This window comes from Chamaea fasciata, unplaced genomic scaffold (genome assembly GCF_029207755.1).
Source record: "Chamaea fasciata isolate MVZ Bird 193981 ecotype frontalis unplaced genomic scaffold, bChaFas1.0.hap1 SCAF_4, whole genome shotgun sequence".
Taxonomy (NCBI): Eukaryota; Metazoa; Chordata; class Aves; order Passeriformes; family Sylviidae; genus Chamaea; species Chamaea fasciata.
In genome coordinates, this window is record NW_027094089.1 from 37,222,781 (window position 1) to 37,241,032 (window position 18,252).

General features: G+C 38.1%; 1 protein-coding gene across 1 annotated transcript in view; it reads left to right on the top strand.

The window, feature by feature from the left end:
- TRPM6 (transient receptor potential cation channel subfamily M member 6) overlaps window positions 1-18,038 on the top strand; it is a 34,077-nt gene extending 16,039 nt beyond the window's left edge. Inside the window, 6 exon segments of the mRNA XM_066182499.1 lie at window positions 1,064-1,263; window positions 3,471-3,603; window positions 5,967-7,117; window positions 7,866-7,978; window positions 8,903-9,029; window positions 17,914-18,038. Of these exon segments, the coding sequence (XP_066038596.1) occupies window positions 1,064-1,263; window positions 3,471-3,603; window positions 5,967-7,117; window positions 7,866-7,978; window positions 8,903-9,029; window positions 17,914-18,038 (1,849 nt within the window).
- The last annotated feature ends 214 nt before the right edge of the window (window positions 18,039-18,252 follow it).

The following is an 18,252-nucleotide window of genomic DNA, read 5'->3' on the forward strand; positions in this document are numbered from 1 at the left end:
GTTTTAACATGAATCCCTTATAGGGCATCAAGTTCTGTAAAACATTTATAAAGAGCAGGTTAACCCAAACAGTTATTTATATTTTCCTATAATTCTAGCATTTCTAGGGAAGAACAAGTCAGTTGCAGGTTAAAAAAAATCAGATTAATAATAGAAGTCATTAATATACAAAAAACCTAAACTATCAAAACTCATTCTATTTCAAGTTCCAATAAGAAAGCCCTTTCCTGAAATTGTATCAAGGAATCAAGCTATTGTTTTATACACTATATATTATTTTACGTGTGTGAAATTGTTATTAGAATTATTTCTGGAATTAAACCTTTAGTAAATGTGGCAAATCTTCTGCATAGTGATTTGACTGTTCCAGAAGTGGATCAGAAATGGGTGGGTATGAGAAATATATTTCATTATGCTCTCAGAAGGAAAGTTGATGTTTTTGTGATTATATTCTGGGTGTGTAGAATGACAATGCACCTGAAATTACAGTGCTAGAAACCACAACATTTCTTTCCTGTGCTTGGGTCTATCATAGTAGATACAGAAAGCTATTCAGTGTAGCCATGTTTACTAATTCATAGCTTCAACGAGTATTCTGCAGAAGAACAGCTCACATAGCTACAGCAAATACATTTTTAGGGGGGGTGAAAAAAACTATATTGTTACAGTCTTCTCTTAGCCTGACATCTACTCTTAATTCAATCCAAAGAGGCAAACAATGCTGAATCCTCAGTTAGGGTATATATTAAAATTTAAATAGTATGTTTGGGACTTAAAAGCCACATCAGTGGCAACTTCAGCCCAGTTCCCATGTGAATGGGAATTGGATCTCCAAATCTGTTAGGCAGCTTTGAAGGTCTCATTCTCACTGCACTAGCTGCAGGCACATGCTGCTACTTTATTAAATGAGAGTTGCTAATCTGATTTACCTCTGGATTCCACTGGAGGAATGGGACCAGTGTCAGACTAGATCAGTAGACAAGTGTCTTGTGCTGTATTGGGAGCATTCCTCACACGAGTGTTTTACCCTCCTTCCACTCTCCCTGTGTGTCTCTCTCCTCAGTAATGTTTACTTTGATTTGAAATCCATATCGAACAAGCTCTGGAAGTACAACCGGTACCGCTACATCATGACATACCACGAGAAGCCATGGCTGCCTCCACCATTCATCCTCCTGAGTCACATTGGGCTTCTGATAAAATGCATCTTCCACCACCAGCCCCCAAATGAGCTGGACCAAGAGGAAGGCGATGTTGGACTAAGTAAGCAGGGAACCAAACAAAATAGTTGATCATCACTCCCATCACTGTGGAGTTGAGTTAAGAAAAAAATAAACAAAAAACAAAGGAGGAATGCTTTGCTTTATATTTGACTGTTGCTGTGCTATGTACTGTGCATCAGTCAACATACCTCACAACTCTGAGCTGAAATAAAGTGACAGCAACTTATTCTGTAGAAAATAAGTAATTTGTTATTCTGGAAGAAATTAAGCAGCGACAAAGATAAAAATTTCCATATGTTTGTCATGAAAAGACCAATAATTCCTTTATCATTGACTGGGAAAAGTAGCTGCAGATCCCAAGGGTAGAGGAGATCCAGTGATAGAAGATGCAGAGAGAGAGCACAGGGACTTCCCACCTCCTTGCTGCTTCCATCCCTTTGTGCATTGGCTTATCACTGCACCTTATCTTTTTCACTTTTCTAAGCCTGGACTTCTTCATGCCAGATCTTTCCTAATGCCTCCTTAAAGTGATGCCAGTTCCCTGTCCCACTGCCACTGGCTCTGCCAGGAGCAGCCCAGGCTGTTGTGGGAAGGGGACCTCAAAATGCTGGGATGGAAATCAGTAGTGGGGCATGGTGGGGGATGTTGGGCAGGGAAATGGGGAAGAGGTGACTGTAAGCATATTTAAAAATACATTGGGATGCACTGGTGTACAGTATTATACAGCCTCATTCTTTCTGATGCAGCATACACTCTTGATGCCTTATAATAGAGGTGGGCAGAGCCTGTGTGGGTTATGCTTTCCTTAGAATTTTCTCTGCTGAACATGAATCCCTGAAGACATCTGGCATGCTCACAGGTAGTTACAGAGCTCAAAGACAGGCTTACCTAATCAACGCTGAACTGCTGCACTACTGCTCCCTGTTTTGGCTCCCCCATCATGGTTGGATACACCAGCCTGCCTTTGAAGTGCCATTGCTTATTTTATGTGCAAGCACAGCACGAGTCAGTGGCATAGTATAGAGGGTATCTTGTAAGGAGCGTTAGGCTAAAGGAAAACTGAAACTCTGCTTAGCACATCTTAAAATCCTTGCACAGAGGAGGGCTCATACCTTCCTTACATTTCTTTCAGAAGGAGAATTTTTTATGTTTAGGCACTTCTGAGCACCTTATCTATACACTTATGCTTGATAGCTTTCTCTTATTTTAGTTTTGTTGTTGTTATAATTGGTTTTCACAGCGAGTACCCAGGGCCATCCTGTGGAAAATCAATACTGAAATGCAGAGTAAAAGTTTGGAGGAAGGAACCCAGGTCAAATAGGGGAGAAAAGTGCCTGGAAGGTGATCAAGTCTCATTTGGAGTGGGAGGGGGAACCCCAGAACACTGTGGGGGTTTTCACTGCTGAGCTGTGTGTTGCAGCTGACTACTGCATCCTTGTAGCAAACATCACCTTGTTGCTTGGATCAGGCACCTCCCTAGCAAGTACAGTGAGGAGTTTGGTACATAAAAAAGGACGGAAAAGAGGAGCTTGGAAATGTGGGGTTTGAACCAGAGAAGCAGCTTTCCACCATATCCATTTCTTTGTAATGGAGCTGTTCTCTCAGAAGCCTTGGTGTGCTAGAAGGATAGCACCATGAGCAGCCAAGTTATGGAGTTTTAAACTTCTGAATGCTTTTTTCCCCCCCAGTTATCTCAGGGTGGAAGATCTTAATGTTTTATTCATATGAACTTACATTAAGGATATCTGAATGTTTTATACATGTGAGCATAAGAACTAGTTATGTGGGGAAAAAAAAAAAAAGTTTTGCAGCTTTGAGCATCTGAATGGACTGTTATTGTTGTAGGTGACTAGCTCCAAATTAATGTCTGGGCCAAACTGGAGTAAACTTTTTGTAAGGTTTATATATTCATATCTAAGTCTTGTGAGTGACAGATGTATAACAAAATAAAGGAAAAGATTTGTGAGAAAATGCATATTTGTGAGCAGCCATTCAGATGTATATTTAAGGCTTTAAAGGGGAGTGTACTGGAATTTTTGTCTCTGTGGTTTTGTTCCCTATGTAAGGAAAGACAAAATACCACATTTTCATTTTTTGAGCCCAAATTCATGCAGTTAGGCCTGATTCATTCTTGTCAAAGGACAAGTTTTTGACTGTTCTTTTTATTTTTTTTTTTGACCCATGCATACTCATAAATGATTGCAATTATTAGCACGCTTCATACTGATTCCTACCCCCTTTGTTCAGAGCTCTACTTGAGTGATGAGGAGTTAAAGAAACTCCATGACTTTGAGGAACTGTGTGTAGAAGAATATTTTCATGAAAAGAATGAAAACCTGAGTTCCAGTGGCAGTGAAAGGATCCGTTTGACCAAAGAAAGGTATGTTTTGATGCATATTTATGTTATTTGTATAAATTTGTTAAATAAAAAGACTTTGATAAATTAATGCTTTTGAAGCTGGTTATGGCCACTGTGAGTGTGCATAGGCCATGTTAATTTGATGGAAATGTGTCCTTTTTTTTTATCTGCATGTGTTTGAGGTGTATGTCAGACCTATCTGGGAAGCTTTGCTGACAGAACTGCATCCCCAGATGTGTGTATGTGGTGAAAGGGGTACAGTGGGATGTTTCTCAGGTTCTCTTGTGCAGATTAGGTAGCTCTACAAAAGCAAGCCAGAGAACAGTATACAATATGTAATTTTATTTAAAAACTTAGTAGTGTATTGTCTTGGTTTAGATAGACAGGTTTCTGCCAGGGAGGGTTGGAGTTTTCCTTGAAATGTACGCCCCTCCTCCCTTTTTCCAAATTATTATAAATTTGCAATTAAAAGGCTGTCAGGCAAAGATTTTGGGAATAGGTATAGCAGTTCTTTACTAGGGATATAAAAATACAGATGTTGTAGTACAGAAGAATAAGCAAGCAAACAAACAAATAAGAAATCTTAGAAAAACCCTGACAGAGTCAGAAATACAACCTGGCACCCTGTTGGTCAGGGTGTTGGAAGCAGTCTACAGTAAGCCCTCTTGAAGTGGCAGATGTGGTTCTGTTGGAGTAGAGATGGTCTTGTTGAAAAAAAGAGTCCAGTAATGGTGAGATGGGTCCGGTCTTCTTCCAGGGATCCGGTAGAAAAACTGGATACCTAGTGGGACTGTGGCTTCTTTTTATTTAGGTTAAGATGGTTTGGCTCCTCCTTCCTGTGTGGAGCATCTTACAATAGTGCAGTGTAATGTGTCATGTCATTGGTGAGCTCTTAATGGTCCATTAGCAGAAGAGATCCCCATGGGAGTAGTGAAACAATGAAGAGAGATAAGTAGCACTCCACTATCTGATAAGCGACACTGGCTCATTTGGGCAAAGATAAGCAATTCTGCTCCACCCAGATGGAACAGAACAATATGCTCTTTACAAAACCCAGGACATGTATGTACACTGTGAGAGTATTTCTTGTGGTTGAGTATAATTGCTGCTTACAGAAACAACCAGAAAACCAGTGTAGCATTATTTGCAATAGAGTGTCTTGGTTTATACAGTATCAATACACAACTGCCAACAGGGTTTCAAAACATTCAGTATTGGCCTAATTTAGCTTTCTATTTTAATCAATGGCAAATCTACCAATAAGTTTAATGGGAAGAGTTTAAAAAAAAAGAACACCATAAAAAGTCTTAATGAATGCCAACACTGATTTCATCTAACAAATCTGTTTTGCCTAGTGAAAGCATAATCTTATTTTCTGGATGTTAAAATTAAACACAGAAGCAAAATAAACATCCCCTCTAAAAGAAATAGAATAAGTAGCTTTGTTCAGAAACTGCAGAATTGATTACTTCAAGAAGGTTTCATTTACTGGATATAGATTTGGAATGGAATTTTTTTCTGAGTGCAAGTGAAACACTCTTTGCAGCATTTCATGACATCAATGTAAGAAATTAATTTAGATGAATAAAATGTTCTGGAACATTGGTCCTTAATTTTGTTCAGTAGTGGCTTAATACTACGTATTTTAGTTACTCTGTGACAAAGGAAAAAATTACTACTGCATGTTGCCTGCAGCTAGCTTATCGTTGTCTTAATGATAAAATATCAGAGAGAATTTTCAGAAAATATGAAGATAATAATTTGGTTAAAATGGTATAATTCCAGGCCAAGAAATTCCTTCACTTTTCCCTGGGAATTTGAGGATTATAAAAAAGGCTTTGGGTTTTTTGGGCAGTTGAATTTTACCTGAAGATAACCAATGCCATTAGATGGATAGAATCTGCTTCCATGGGCCGAGTATGCTCTTGGGAAGACCAGTTTCTCAGCAGTCTCCAGTACTTGAAAAAATGCAGGATTAAAGAGTACGTGGAGGTTTGTGTGAGTCTTATCCTTCTCATGCTTGCACAAGAAAAGTAAAATGCAGGATGTTCAGCTGTCAGGAAGTATTTGTCATTTGCAGCCATAGCCAGTGTAACATGCCATCAATGGTTTAGTAGTTCTATGGCAAAGAATCAGTATTGGTAGGAAAAAACCCAATTTTTAAAATAGGTACTCCTGATGCAAAAAGTCTGTTTCCTTAAGAAACCCTCTGGCTGGGTTTTGTTGAACACAGATATTAATGGGAATGAAAGTCACCATTAAAAAAAAAACCTGTTTGAAACACTAACTTTTTGAAATATGTTGATGGTTTCTTTCATCATCTCGCAAACAGATGTAAAGATCTACGTTCTGGTGTTTTAGTTATGTTTTCTTTTTCTACCTAGAGTGGAAGAGATGTTTCAACAACTTAAAGAAGTGCATGAGAAGGTATTTTATATCAAGGAGTCTTTACTCTCGCTGGATAGCCAGCTAGGACATTTGCAAGACCTGTCTGCCCTGTCAGTGGATATCCTGAAAGTGCTTTCAGCTGTAGATACCTTGAAGGTGGAAGAAGCCTTACTGGCTGACACAAAACATCAAACCTGTAGGAAGCTGCCCCATAGCTGGAGCAATGCATTCTATTCCAAGACCTTGAGCAACCTGGATGGCTTGGATGACAAGAAATACCACTATTACAGCATGCCACCCTCCCTCTTACGGACCTTGGTAAGGACTCAGGCTCTGTCAGAGAGCAAACTCTTGAAGTCTGAGAGTAACAAGGTGGTTACTTGTTATTTAGAAGACAGCTCTCAAAAGGTAGAAATGGAAACAGACACCCCCACTTCAGGAATATCCTCTGAGGCTAAGTCGACTCCTAGGTATGGACAGTTTTTGCTGGTGCCCCCTGACCATCAGGGAGGGTCTTTTTCTGAGGATGTCACCTTGAATTTGTCCTTTTCGAACACTGCTTCCAAGTGCAAGGATGAATCATTCAGAGATGATCTGGAAAGTGGCATTGTGGTTCAGCAAAATGTGCCAGGTATCAGCTTCCTTGGAAAAGAGACAGAAGGTTATCAGTGGAGCCAGAGAGACCTTGTAATCCATTTGCCATCGGATAAGACTATTGCTACAGAAGCTGCTCATCCTCTTGATGTTCTGCTACCGCTGGATATTGAAGGAAGTGCAGCATCCCCCTGCCATGACAGGGAAGAAACTGAAGGTGGTTATGTGAACTGGGGGTTCTCTGAAGGTGATGAAAAAGGAGTTTTCATCTCAGATTCAAAGAAGAAAGCCCTGTGCCTACATTCCTCCTGTGACAGGGACAACAATTACCAGAATAATCCCACCAGGCATGTCCAGTTGAGTGATTCGAAGTCCTTCTCCTACAACTCTGTCAAGTCATGTCAGAGCAGCTGCAGCACCTCTCAGAACAGGCTGAAGCGAAGCATCTCCTTCTGGATCAGCCCTCTCTGGAGGGACTGGAGTTTCTGCAGAAGCAACAGTTTACCAACCCCTAAAAAAGAGAGATCAGGGAAAATCTGCAAAACTGTAGGCGGTAATTATAAAACATTAAAACTGTACAGTATCTTTTACTGGGGAGTCCAAGACATTACAAACATGTTTCATTTGTACCCAGAAGGATTAGATGCAGTCAAGGATAGTAGCAGAGAGTCCAGAGTTGCTCTTTCACATTGTTTGGGTGGGGCTGGCTGGAGGGAATATCTGAAGTGTGCTTGGTATGCAGGTTGCAACACACCCATGTGTCAGCCACCCTGATCTGCCCCATCTCATGGAATCTCCATGTCTGTGGCGACACAGCCAGGTGGCAGAAGGATTGTGCTTACTCTGGGGAAGTCTCTTGCCCTGGGGATGCAAAGACAGAGTTGCAGGAACCAAAATATATTACATGAACCCATACATGGGACACATGGGCAGTGTCAGAGATGGGTGCATGGAGAAGGAAAAGGCATACATTTCCGCAGTCAGTTTAAATATCTCCCTGTCTACCACCAAGTTTGCTTACCAAGCACTAAAATACATCAGATTGCAGTTTTAATTATGAATAGTATGATATAATGTATACTATAATGTATAGCATAATAGCATGATATAAAACAGCATTAGCTGCTTTATGTCTTGTAATGGTGTACATCTTTACATGGAACTGCTTGAGTACTAAGTTTGGATGTCACAATTCTTTCTCAGATTGCGTTAGACATCTGCCAATTCTCAGTCTTATCAGATTTTTCCTTAGTAAACAGAAACTCTGTAGCCTAAAGGTGGTTTTTGACTCTTTCCTGCAGAATCTTTAGGATCCTGTGAGCTACACCACAGTGAGACCACAAAAGCAAAGCAACAAAACAGAGACAGAATGTCTGAGAGCGCAAAGATGAATCAAAAACCTCTTCAGGTGCCGGTATGCGCAAATGCAAAAGAATTCTGGATCTCAAAAATGTCTTTTTCATTCCTTAAGAGCAGTTCTGCGGTGTGATTTAACTGAATATGTAAATATTTATAGTGCCACACACAAACTGCAGCCTCTCCTGTGTGTGTCTAGCTTTGGTTCAATTTTCCTTGTTTTTGAATGTGTGGGATTTCTGTTTTGGACTTGCTGACATCCATGGACTTTGGTATACTGTGGTGATACTGATTTTATGGTGGTTCACAAGCGTAAGTCAGTCCTTGCATTTCAGCTGTCAGGGGAACTTGTGGAGTCTTCACGTGATCTAGGATAGACTGAAGCAGAGACCATATCCAGGAGGTATACAACTGTACTCAAGCAAGTTAGGCCTCATAATGTTGTCTCCTGCCACAAGAGTCCCACAGACTTTTCTCTGAATCCATCAAACTTAGCATGCTGCAGAAAGTATACTGATCGTGTATATGTATGAGGCAACTTTTGCAACTGTGTCTGTGTGTTCATAAATAAATACTCTATTTTTAGAGCTATAAAGAAATTTCTAGGGTCTTCATTATCTGGAAAGGATTATCACTGTTCAATGAGATAAATACTAAAGACTGGTTTATTTACATAAGATACACAAATCAGCAAAGGATCTTGGACTTGAACTTTGAAATCTGGTATCTCTGAAGGTATGAGGTCTCAAAGTTCAAATACTTTCAGATAGTGTGAGACCTTTAATCTGCAGTACTTGCTAGACAAAAGCAATGTGTCTTCTGCAGTTTGTAACAAAACTGGGAAAATCTGCTTCTCAGTTGGGAGTGCATTCATTAATTGGCATTTCAGAGATGCTCTGAAAGGCCTTCCTTCCTGTCAGAGGAACTGTGGAGATGCTAGTCATCCTGTAAATTCAATACTGTTTTCTCTGTGTCCTGGCAGGTGATTAGAGTGGATGATTGTCCCCAGAACACTCAAGCGAACTCAGAGCCTGCAGAGATCAATGTCTGGGATGAGCAAGAGAAACAGAGCAAGAACTGGCTCACCGTATCTAATTTCAGTCAGCTAAGTATGTTACATGTTGCAAACAGTGAATTTCAGAACTGCTTTTAAAAAGAAGTAAACAGAATTCAAAAAATATGAGTGTTATCCACCATTTTCACCTCATTGAGTAATTTTTATAGAATGACACTTAGCTTGTCTTAGTTATTTGATGCAGTATTGAGGAGGCAATGGAGTGATAAGTTGGATGGAAATCAGATGAATTGTTTTGGGACCACTGCCTGTCTTCCATGGGAGATAGTTGAGTGCTAATCCTCAGGAATAAATAAGAAGCAAGGAGAACGATGTCTTTGTCTCCTCTCCTGAAGTGTCTTCTATAGTGTCATCTTCTAAAGTCATGGCATCCTGGCTAATTGCAACAAATAAACTCATGATTTTTCAGGACATTTACCTTCACAGGCAGTACTGTGATACTGTATTTGTTGGCAGATTGTCTGCCTGCATTATTGATTTCTCATGGCTCAGAAACACATCCTCCAAAGGGAAGAAATTCATTCAGTATTTTCTCTTTTGGAGTGAAAAGGAATGACATTCTTACTCTTAGTAATTCTCCATCTCTTTTATTCTCAGAAATTCTATGCATTAATCATCTATTCTTTCAACTTAGCTGTGATGTGGCTCATTGGTTTCATCCTTTGAGCTGCAGGGAGAAGTACCAGACAGTGCTGTGACTCAGTACACGGGGTCTGAGAAGGGCTGTACTCCAAAATCTGGTGGAAAAAGTGGAAATAGTCTGTTTAACCCTATAAAATTCTGTCATTGTTTTTTTAACCCATTACACATTTACTGGGACAATATGGTATACATGTGTTTATTTTATAACACTGCATAGCTACTTAGTTTATTGTGATAGAGCTGTTCATTTACCCTCTAGAAATAGCTGACAACTTCTCTTTTGACTAGGTTTGGAACGTCTCCATTACAAGCACCAGAAAATTAAAAATCCAGATGTCAGTAGGCATACCATACCATTCTGTGATTACCTGAGGCATTCTCGAGAGGTAAAACCTAGGATTATGCATCCTGGTCCATAATTTTGGCTGGGATGAGCCCAGAGTAGCTCCACAGTCATCCCTGTATTTGCCAATACAGTTTCTTTGTAATGACAAATCTCTCTGAGAGATGTGAAACTTTGTTGCCTGCTGGTACAGCATATGTGTGGAAATAAATGAATAATTTAACAGCTGCTAAGATTAACTCTACTAAGATTATTGAAATAGTACCTTAAAATATTAAATCTTAGAGTGGTTCTGAATAACATGTGTTGATGTTTCATCAGGCAGTGAGTGAGGACACAACTTGATCTTTAACTTGTGGGCAGAGTGGATTAGAAGAAAATTTTGGAAAGTTAGCTACATAGCACTCATTTTATCACATAGTTTTTTCTTCCAAAAGGTAGATAAATACTGATAATAATTGCAAAGCATGGGTCTTTTAACCATTGTCTTATGAACATTACAATTTTTTATTTACCAGAATTAATCTGCAGCTCTGTAATCTAAAGGCCCTCTTCTAATACAGACTCTTTGAATTTGATGGAGCTTGACCAATTTATATTTCCTGAAGACTTGAGCAGGAATCTGGATTGTGAAAACTGCTAAGTGTTTTAAAAATATGTAGTGAATAGAAGAAATGGAATAGCTAATAGAAGAAAATGTACCATTCATTAAATTTCATAGGGGTATCTCAGAGAAAGGAAATTAACAAAGAAGGAATTAAGAAAAGGAAATGTAAGATAATCCTTTCCTCTTTCTTTTCAAGAGCACCAAAGTGCCCTTCCTTGTTGATTTTGCTTATAAGACTTTTAATTATTAAAATGGAGATCTTTCAAAGACTAGCTTATTTTTCACTGAAAATGTTATATATATATATATATATATATATATATATATATATATATATATATATATATATATATATTTTTTTTTTTTTTTTTTTTTTTTTTTTTTTTTTAGGAATAAAAATGAACCAAGTATTTTCAGTTATGCTGTTCTGAAATTTGAAGTTTCAATTATTCTGAAATTTGAAGTTTCAATTATGCTGAAATTTGAAGTTTCAATTATTTGGAATCCAAGTTCTACAGAACTTGAATTCCAAATACCAGGGACAAGATCTTTAATATTTTAATTTTAGAAATGATGATGAGAGAGAGAAATAGAAATAAATTTACTGATTTGTATTCTGTAAAACCAAAACTTGGACTCTAAATCAATAAATCTTTGAAATGTGAATCAGAGGATCAGCCAGGCAAAGTAAAGGTAAAGTAAGGAAAGCTGTGTGAGGTAACTAAGTAATTACATGATTCAAAGCCTTTTTTAAGATATATTTGGATAAAACTCAAGTGTGATATTTTTTAAATTGTGAAAAAAGCATTCTGCTGATTAATAGCAGTATTTGAGTTATGCTGAAACCAGTCATTTTTTGAAACATCAACTTCAAACTATTTATTCTTCCAAGGTACAGTCTCCAGTATCCACTGAATTGTTGTGCATCTCTCTGGAGTATGAAAGCTTCTATTTATCACTAAGATGTAATAAAGTTGCTCCATCCAACAGTTGCACTTGGAGAATGATATATTTTAAAGATATGTATCTTTCCAGAAGTAAAGCTTCTCAATCATGGCATGCCAGGGCTTCAGAAATCCCTCTTGATAGGTGGCAGGGAGAAAAGCAAGGGGGTGTGCAGGAAGCTTTTGTTAAAGACTTTTTCATTGTCGAAGCAAGTGACAATGAAAGTTGTCAAGTTCAAAATATGAGAGAAATTTTAAAAACAAAAGTGATTTAAACTTCAGGTTATATTATAATTTGAATTTTAGTTGATTAATCTTTAAATTTAGTTGTCCTTGACTTTTTTTTTTTCCCTTCTGTGTGTGTGTATGAGTGTTTTGTGTTTTGAGGTTTTAAATTGGTCTGACTACTATGCCAAAGAAAAATTCCATTTCTTACTACAACATTAGGAAGACCTGGCTGGCCCTTTTTTTTTCCTAAAATGGCTTGAAGTTTAAAAGATTATTTGATTTTCTCTTTAAAGATAAGACTTGGAAAACATGTGATCTAAATATCCCTGGAAAGCTGCTCAGTGTTTCATTCTTCTGCTCCAGGGCTTTTGAGTGAATTTATTTTCAACAACAGTAAACGTTATACCTGCCCTGGAATTTTCCAACATAAAGAAAGTTCTCTAATACTGTGTTTATTAGAGGACCTTTAATGAGCTTTGTGAGTACATCAAGATATAGGTGGTGATTTGAGTATTTAATTTAAATGTCTGGTGACAACATGGAAAACAGAAATGTGAGAAAATTAGTCCGATTTTAGAGTAGGAATGGCAGTGTTATGATTCACCTGCCTGTCAGGGTCATTATTCATGTTAACAATAATCATATCAACAGTTGTTCTCAAGATTATACCTTTTTGACCTGTGCAATGTGTTTATGATAAAGATGTGCATATTTTACCAGTAAAAGTATCTCTCTTTTTTTAGGATTTCAGTAATAGCGTGTTTGGAAACACCAAGAAAAGTAATCTGAACAGGAATTCCCCGTATGTATTATTAATATGTTAAGATACTCAACAAAGTTTTTCACAAAGAGCTGTCTGTAGTGTCTGCAGCTTTCCGTTTCACTTCTGCAATATACTTAGGATGACAAATTCCTGAGAAAGAGAGAGTTTAGGCCATCCAGTTTGTTTAAGTTTCTCTCAAGGAAATCTTATTAATGGAGGTAAAGGACATCCATTTTGAAAAAGTGCATGATTTTAGGTGGAATAGACACCCTTTCTAATTCTAACAGTAATTGAATTTTCTAATTCAGTCACTAAGATAATAGTTGGGACTTGATGATTTGCAAGGTCTTTTCCAACCTCAGTGATTCTATGATTCTGTGGTGGTTCTGTGGTTCTATGACCATAACATCTTTAATTAGCCATTTTTCCAATCCAGTCAGCATGAAAAGTTGTATTTGCTTTTGCTGTGCAATTGCATGTCTTATTTTTTGATAATTACAATGCTGGCAGCTTCCAGAAAACTTCCCTCCATGACAGATTAATTGCTTTTGTACATTGACTAAATATTTAGGTCAGTTTTCTTCATGCATTTTCAGATTTTATTAAACTTTGATTACATTTAGTGATAGTATACTGGTTTCACAAGTAGTTTCCATTTGCTTGTGGGGTTTTTAATTTTTTTCCCGGATTGGCTAATCATTATCATAACATTAGTAGTATTTTTGCTACATGCAGTTCTGTCTTTATGCTCTTTTTCATTTTCTTTCCTATTTTCATCAATTTCTTCTAAATTTTTTTTTAGTTTTTTTTTTTTTTTTAGTTTTTGTTTTTTTTTTTTTTTTTTTTTTTTTTTTAAGCAATGCACAGATAATAAGTAAAAGATATTAGAAAGCTGTCACATCCTATGTGATTTCACCATGGGGAGAGAAGGAAAAAAGTTACTGTGCTTTAGGGAGTTTTGTGCATGCTTGGGGTGTATGTGTGTGTGTGGGGGGGGGGTGTAGGATTCTGCTGTTGTTGTGGGTTTGGGGTTTTTATAGTGTTTTTTTCTTTTTTTACACCCCATCATTTATAGGCAGTAGGCAAGCTGTACACTTAGCAGCAGGATGTAGGAGCTGTTGAGTGGCCTGAATCTGTCATTTAGTCTGTTGTCTTCAGCGGGGTATCTCTGGTCCGTGAGGTGAACCATATCCTCTGTGTCCTGTAACAAATACTGCTTTACTGTAGTAGCCTTTTGCAGACAGACTTGTTAATCCAAAGAATCACCAATTTTAAAAGGATGTTTTTGTACAAGGGGTGGTAATGACACGAGTAACCTTTAATACATTCCAGCATTGACTAAAAATGAGCAGTTGTGTATGTGATTGAAAGCTCTGTAACTGATACTGTTACTGCAGTGTTAAAGATGTGAACAGCAGTGCAGACTCAAGAGCAGCTTAACATAAAGCAGAGAAAGAAACATGTAAAAAAATGTGTCAGTTCTTCAGCACCTGAAGATTGCTTGCTGATGGTTGTGTTGAACAAAATTGCACTGAGGGTTATTTTGCTGTATGTTTGCTGAGTCACATCTCTTTACATGTGTTCCATGTGTACCAGTGTTAGCTTAAGGACAGAAATATTGGATTAAAATATCGAACATTTGCTTTTAAACAGATTGAGAACTCCAGAGGAAACTGACAGTAAGTTTTTCATTTCTTGTCACCCACTTTTATTCCCATCTGCAATTCTCATGCTGGCAAATCTGAAGTACAAAATCCAAAATGAAGTTCATTCACTGTAGTTGATGATTATAGCATTAATATTGTTTCATGTATTGGGAACTAATTTGCACTTTAAAGTGAAAGACTTTTTTATGAGAAACTTGTTTTCCTCATAACAACTGCACAATCTTAAAGGAAAAGAGATTATTTTTACTCTAGTCTGCACAGTATTGTTGACCTTTCAGCAGAAAGAAACTCTTTAAGATGCTGCTGCTTTGATCTGTGACAGTCCAAGTGATCTCCTGGTTAAACTAGGGTATATGTCTGAAGGTAGATTGCGATATAAGATTTTTAATGTATGCTTGATTTTTAAAATTTCAATATCTCTGTTTGTGTTGTTTACCTGGAATTCTGAAATCTGTGAAGGAAGGAATTTATCATGAAATGAAGAAATTAAAGGTTTTAGTGGGGAATCACTTCATTCCTCAAGAGCAGAGTGTTAGTAAACTTCACTGGTGTTTTTTGTGTTTTAGTCCATCTTCCAGTTTTCCTGGCATGACCCTTAGCTGTGCAGCTGTGCAGCTGTGCACCTCTCTTTTTGAGAATAGCTGTGGTGCAGGAATGGGTTGCTCCTAGTCTTATCTCTGCTTCATGGGCTGCTCTTTCCTGGTCCATCTGTGCACAAAACTCTGCAGTGCTGAACCATTCTGCTGCAAGTAGAGTGAGTTGCAAGGCTGCTCTCTAGAGCACACCATCGTTTTGATTAAAATCCAGTTTTTCCATTCTCAAAAGGCCCCGTTTCATATCTTGTTTTTTTTGCAGCAAAATGCTGCAAAAGTAGATGAGTCCAGCAAGAAAATATCACAAGGGACTTTGAATTATTAAGGAGAATGAAAAATGCTCACCCTTCCCCCCAAATCCATAGATGTTTCCATGTAAGATCTTTTTCACCAGGTGGGAGAGTAAAAGCAATTAGAATACACCAAGAAGAAAGTGTAAAGTTCAAAAATTTTGGTGAACATTATTTTGATTATCTTGTTTTTTGAAAATTAATAGTATTACAGTATATATATACTGAAATTTGGCACCTTGAAGGATGGTTTTTCAGGAGAACAAAATTATTTTATCTAGTTCATGAAAATGTGTTCATTATTCTTGGTTGTATTAAAAAGGTTTTTTTATGAAGCAAAGATTTTTGGACCAAATTTGATCTGAGTCTGTTAAATATTTAACTACCAAAAATGTTTGTCTGATTGTATTTTAACAGCACTTTGGCTACTGTGGGTTAATAGGACAGTATTAGTTTAACTTTGGTGCAATAGTACAGTTAATGGAATGCTTCATGGCAGACGAAGGAGTTGGAAAATTCATGTCTTTGGGAGGCCATAAAGCATGGTGGATATCAAAGTGTTTTTCATATCCCAGGCTTCTAGCTGGCTTAACATATCCTTGAGGTTAATATCTCATTTCCCTCACCATTTCCTTGGATAAATAAGTCGTATTACACTGATGACTGAAATTTACAATATACAGTACATGATAATGTAGTTGAAGCCCGCAAGTAATTCTCCCCTTTAGGATGCTGAGCCAGCAATTCTGATTAATCCGTTTTGTGATAAACTCTGAGGTGGAAAGTATAAAACATCATGCTTTTTTTCTGCTATAATAATTAATACAACAATCCTTTAAACATTATTTCAGATATCTTCTCCTGCTTGAAAACGTCTCAGGATTTGCATCTTCACTACTCAGGTAAGCAGGAGGTAAAATAATAAGAATGACAGCTGAGGAATTTAAGAAATTAGAAAGAACATTAGTTCTCACTTTGTCATCCACTGTGATTTTCATTTTGAGGACTTGCGCAACTGCCCACTGCCAAGAAGGTTCTGTGTTAATTCATGTCTTACACTTCAATGAAAGAATTATTGATTTTTTTTGTTGTTGTTGCTGATAATTGCTTCATTCTGGGTATTTATGGCAAATCCAGAGCAGAATGTAGACAGTCACTTTCAAAATCTCAGTAGAAGTCATGAATACAGGTCAGATTCCTGAGGGGGCAGAGAAGGCACTTGTTTGTTTATAGCTGTCAGTCCCCTCATTCCTCCCAAATTGTCCTCTGTACTTTCTGGAATTCTTTTCTTCAGTTAATTGGTCCTGTACTACTTAATCTGTGTCTGTATATTTATGAACTCCTGAAAATCTGGCAGTGAATAAATCCTTGAATGCTAATTGCCTGCAGTCCTGCCTTTCCCTGAGCTGAGTGTGCAGAGATTTTCCCACAAGGCCTGGATGTTTTTCCAGGAGGAGAACAGAGCAGTAATTGCCAGTAGATGTCACCATTGCCCACAGGACTTGGCCTCCGTTACAGGCAGGGCTGGAATAAACCAGAATTAATAACAGCCTGCTTAAATTCAAAATTTACGCAGTTTTCACTGGGAATAACACCTCCTTGTTTGCAATCAGCTGTGCAGATGTAATTTCTCTGGCATGGTGGCGTTGTTGCAGTTATTGATTTGTTGCTTGCTAGGTATGCTATTTTAAATTACATTGGACTTGTTAGCACAGAAAGAAGTGTTTTAACTTATGAGTTGACAAATTTCTTCAGAGATTTTCAATGTAGGTTTTCTTTCCTCAGGAAGATTAGGACAGAATTTAGCCAACTAGGTCCAAAAATCGTCCAATAGAATTCTATACCACATATTGTTTTGGTGTTATTTTTGCTATCAGTTTGAGCAAGCAAATATAATCCTGCCTCTCTGCATACCCGAAAGAACTAGATCTTTGTCCCAAGTTTGGCAGCTGCTGTGAGTCAATGTCACATGGCTTCTCAAAGTTTTAGAGTGACTGCTGGCAGGGTCTGACAGGCGGCATAGATTTTAGCAGCTCCTCTGTTCACATCCTTCTTCCTGCTATGCTCTGATTTCATGATCAGTGTGCTCTTAGTACAGCACCAAAAGATCTTGTTTTTCAGTCCATGTTCCAACATTGTTCAGACATAGTAACCAACTCCTGCTGAATTTGGTATATGTAAACAGCCTTGAACTGCAGTAGGAAGTGCAGATCTTCTCAAATGAGGACCCCAGTTCATGGGGTGGATGTGTCATGGGTGCCCTTTGCTCTGGCCTTCTGGACTCAATAACCTCCAATTAAATTTTGCTCAAGGAAGTCATCTTAAAAGAAGCATAGATAAGGTCCCAACTCCCTAAGTTCCATAAGATCCAGAGTTTGTTACCATGGCTTTTTTGTTACCCTGCAGAGAAACACAGCTCTGCTGTGGTTGAATGTCCTGGGGTGGCTTTATGATGCTTTTATCTCCAGTTGCCCTAAACCAGGACATTGACTCTCTTCTTTGGTTCACTCTCTGCTCTGGATGATGGTTTTACCTTCATCCATTGAATAGGGAAATTAGACAGTCAGAACTGTAGCATTCAGATTGCCTTCTAGTTCTAGGAATGCCTTACTTCTTTACACTTCTCTCCCCCTTCCTGATAACTCAGTCATTGTGAAAACAAATCCATAAATATTTGGTTGACTCTCTGAAGTTTTGAAGGTGTTTGCCTGAGAAATAAGCTGCAAGTTGGGGAGATACAATAATATTGTTGATGTTTTCTGGCAAGAAGCCTGTATGAAGAAACAGTACTCTGTGCAGGGAAAGTTTAGATTTTCCTGTCATACCTTGCTAAATTTCCAGGTGCTTCTAACCCTGACAAGACAAAGAAGGCAGTTGGGGTCAAGGCATCTCATCAGCACAGTGTGACTGTGAGTGTTGCTGCACTGGAGTTGTCAGGAGCAGCATGCAGAAGCAACCCTTTGTGAAAAGAGAAGGATGGCAGATAGCAGAAGAAGTCCTTCTAAGGCAGGGTGCAAAGGGCTTTCCCAGGCAGCACGTTTCTTTGCAAGGAGGCAATTCACGAACAGGGTGAGATATGATGGGTCAGTATCCTGGTTCTGGCCAGAAGGGGACATGAGTAGGATCTGGAGGTTATTTTTTACCAATTCAGATAATTTTGATGGTGATGGAGAAGGGGTC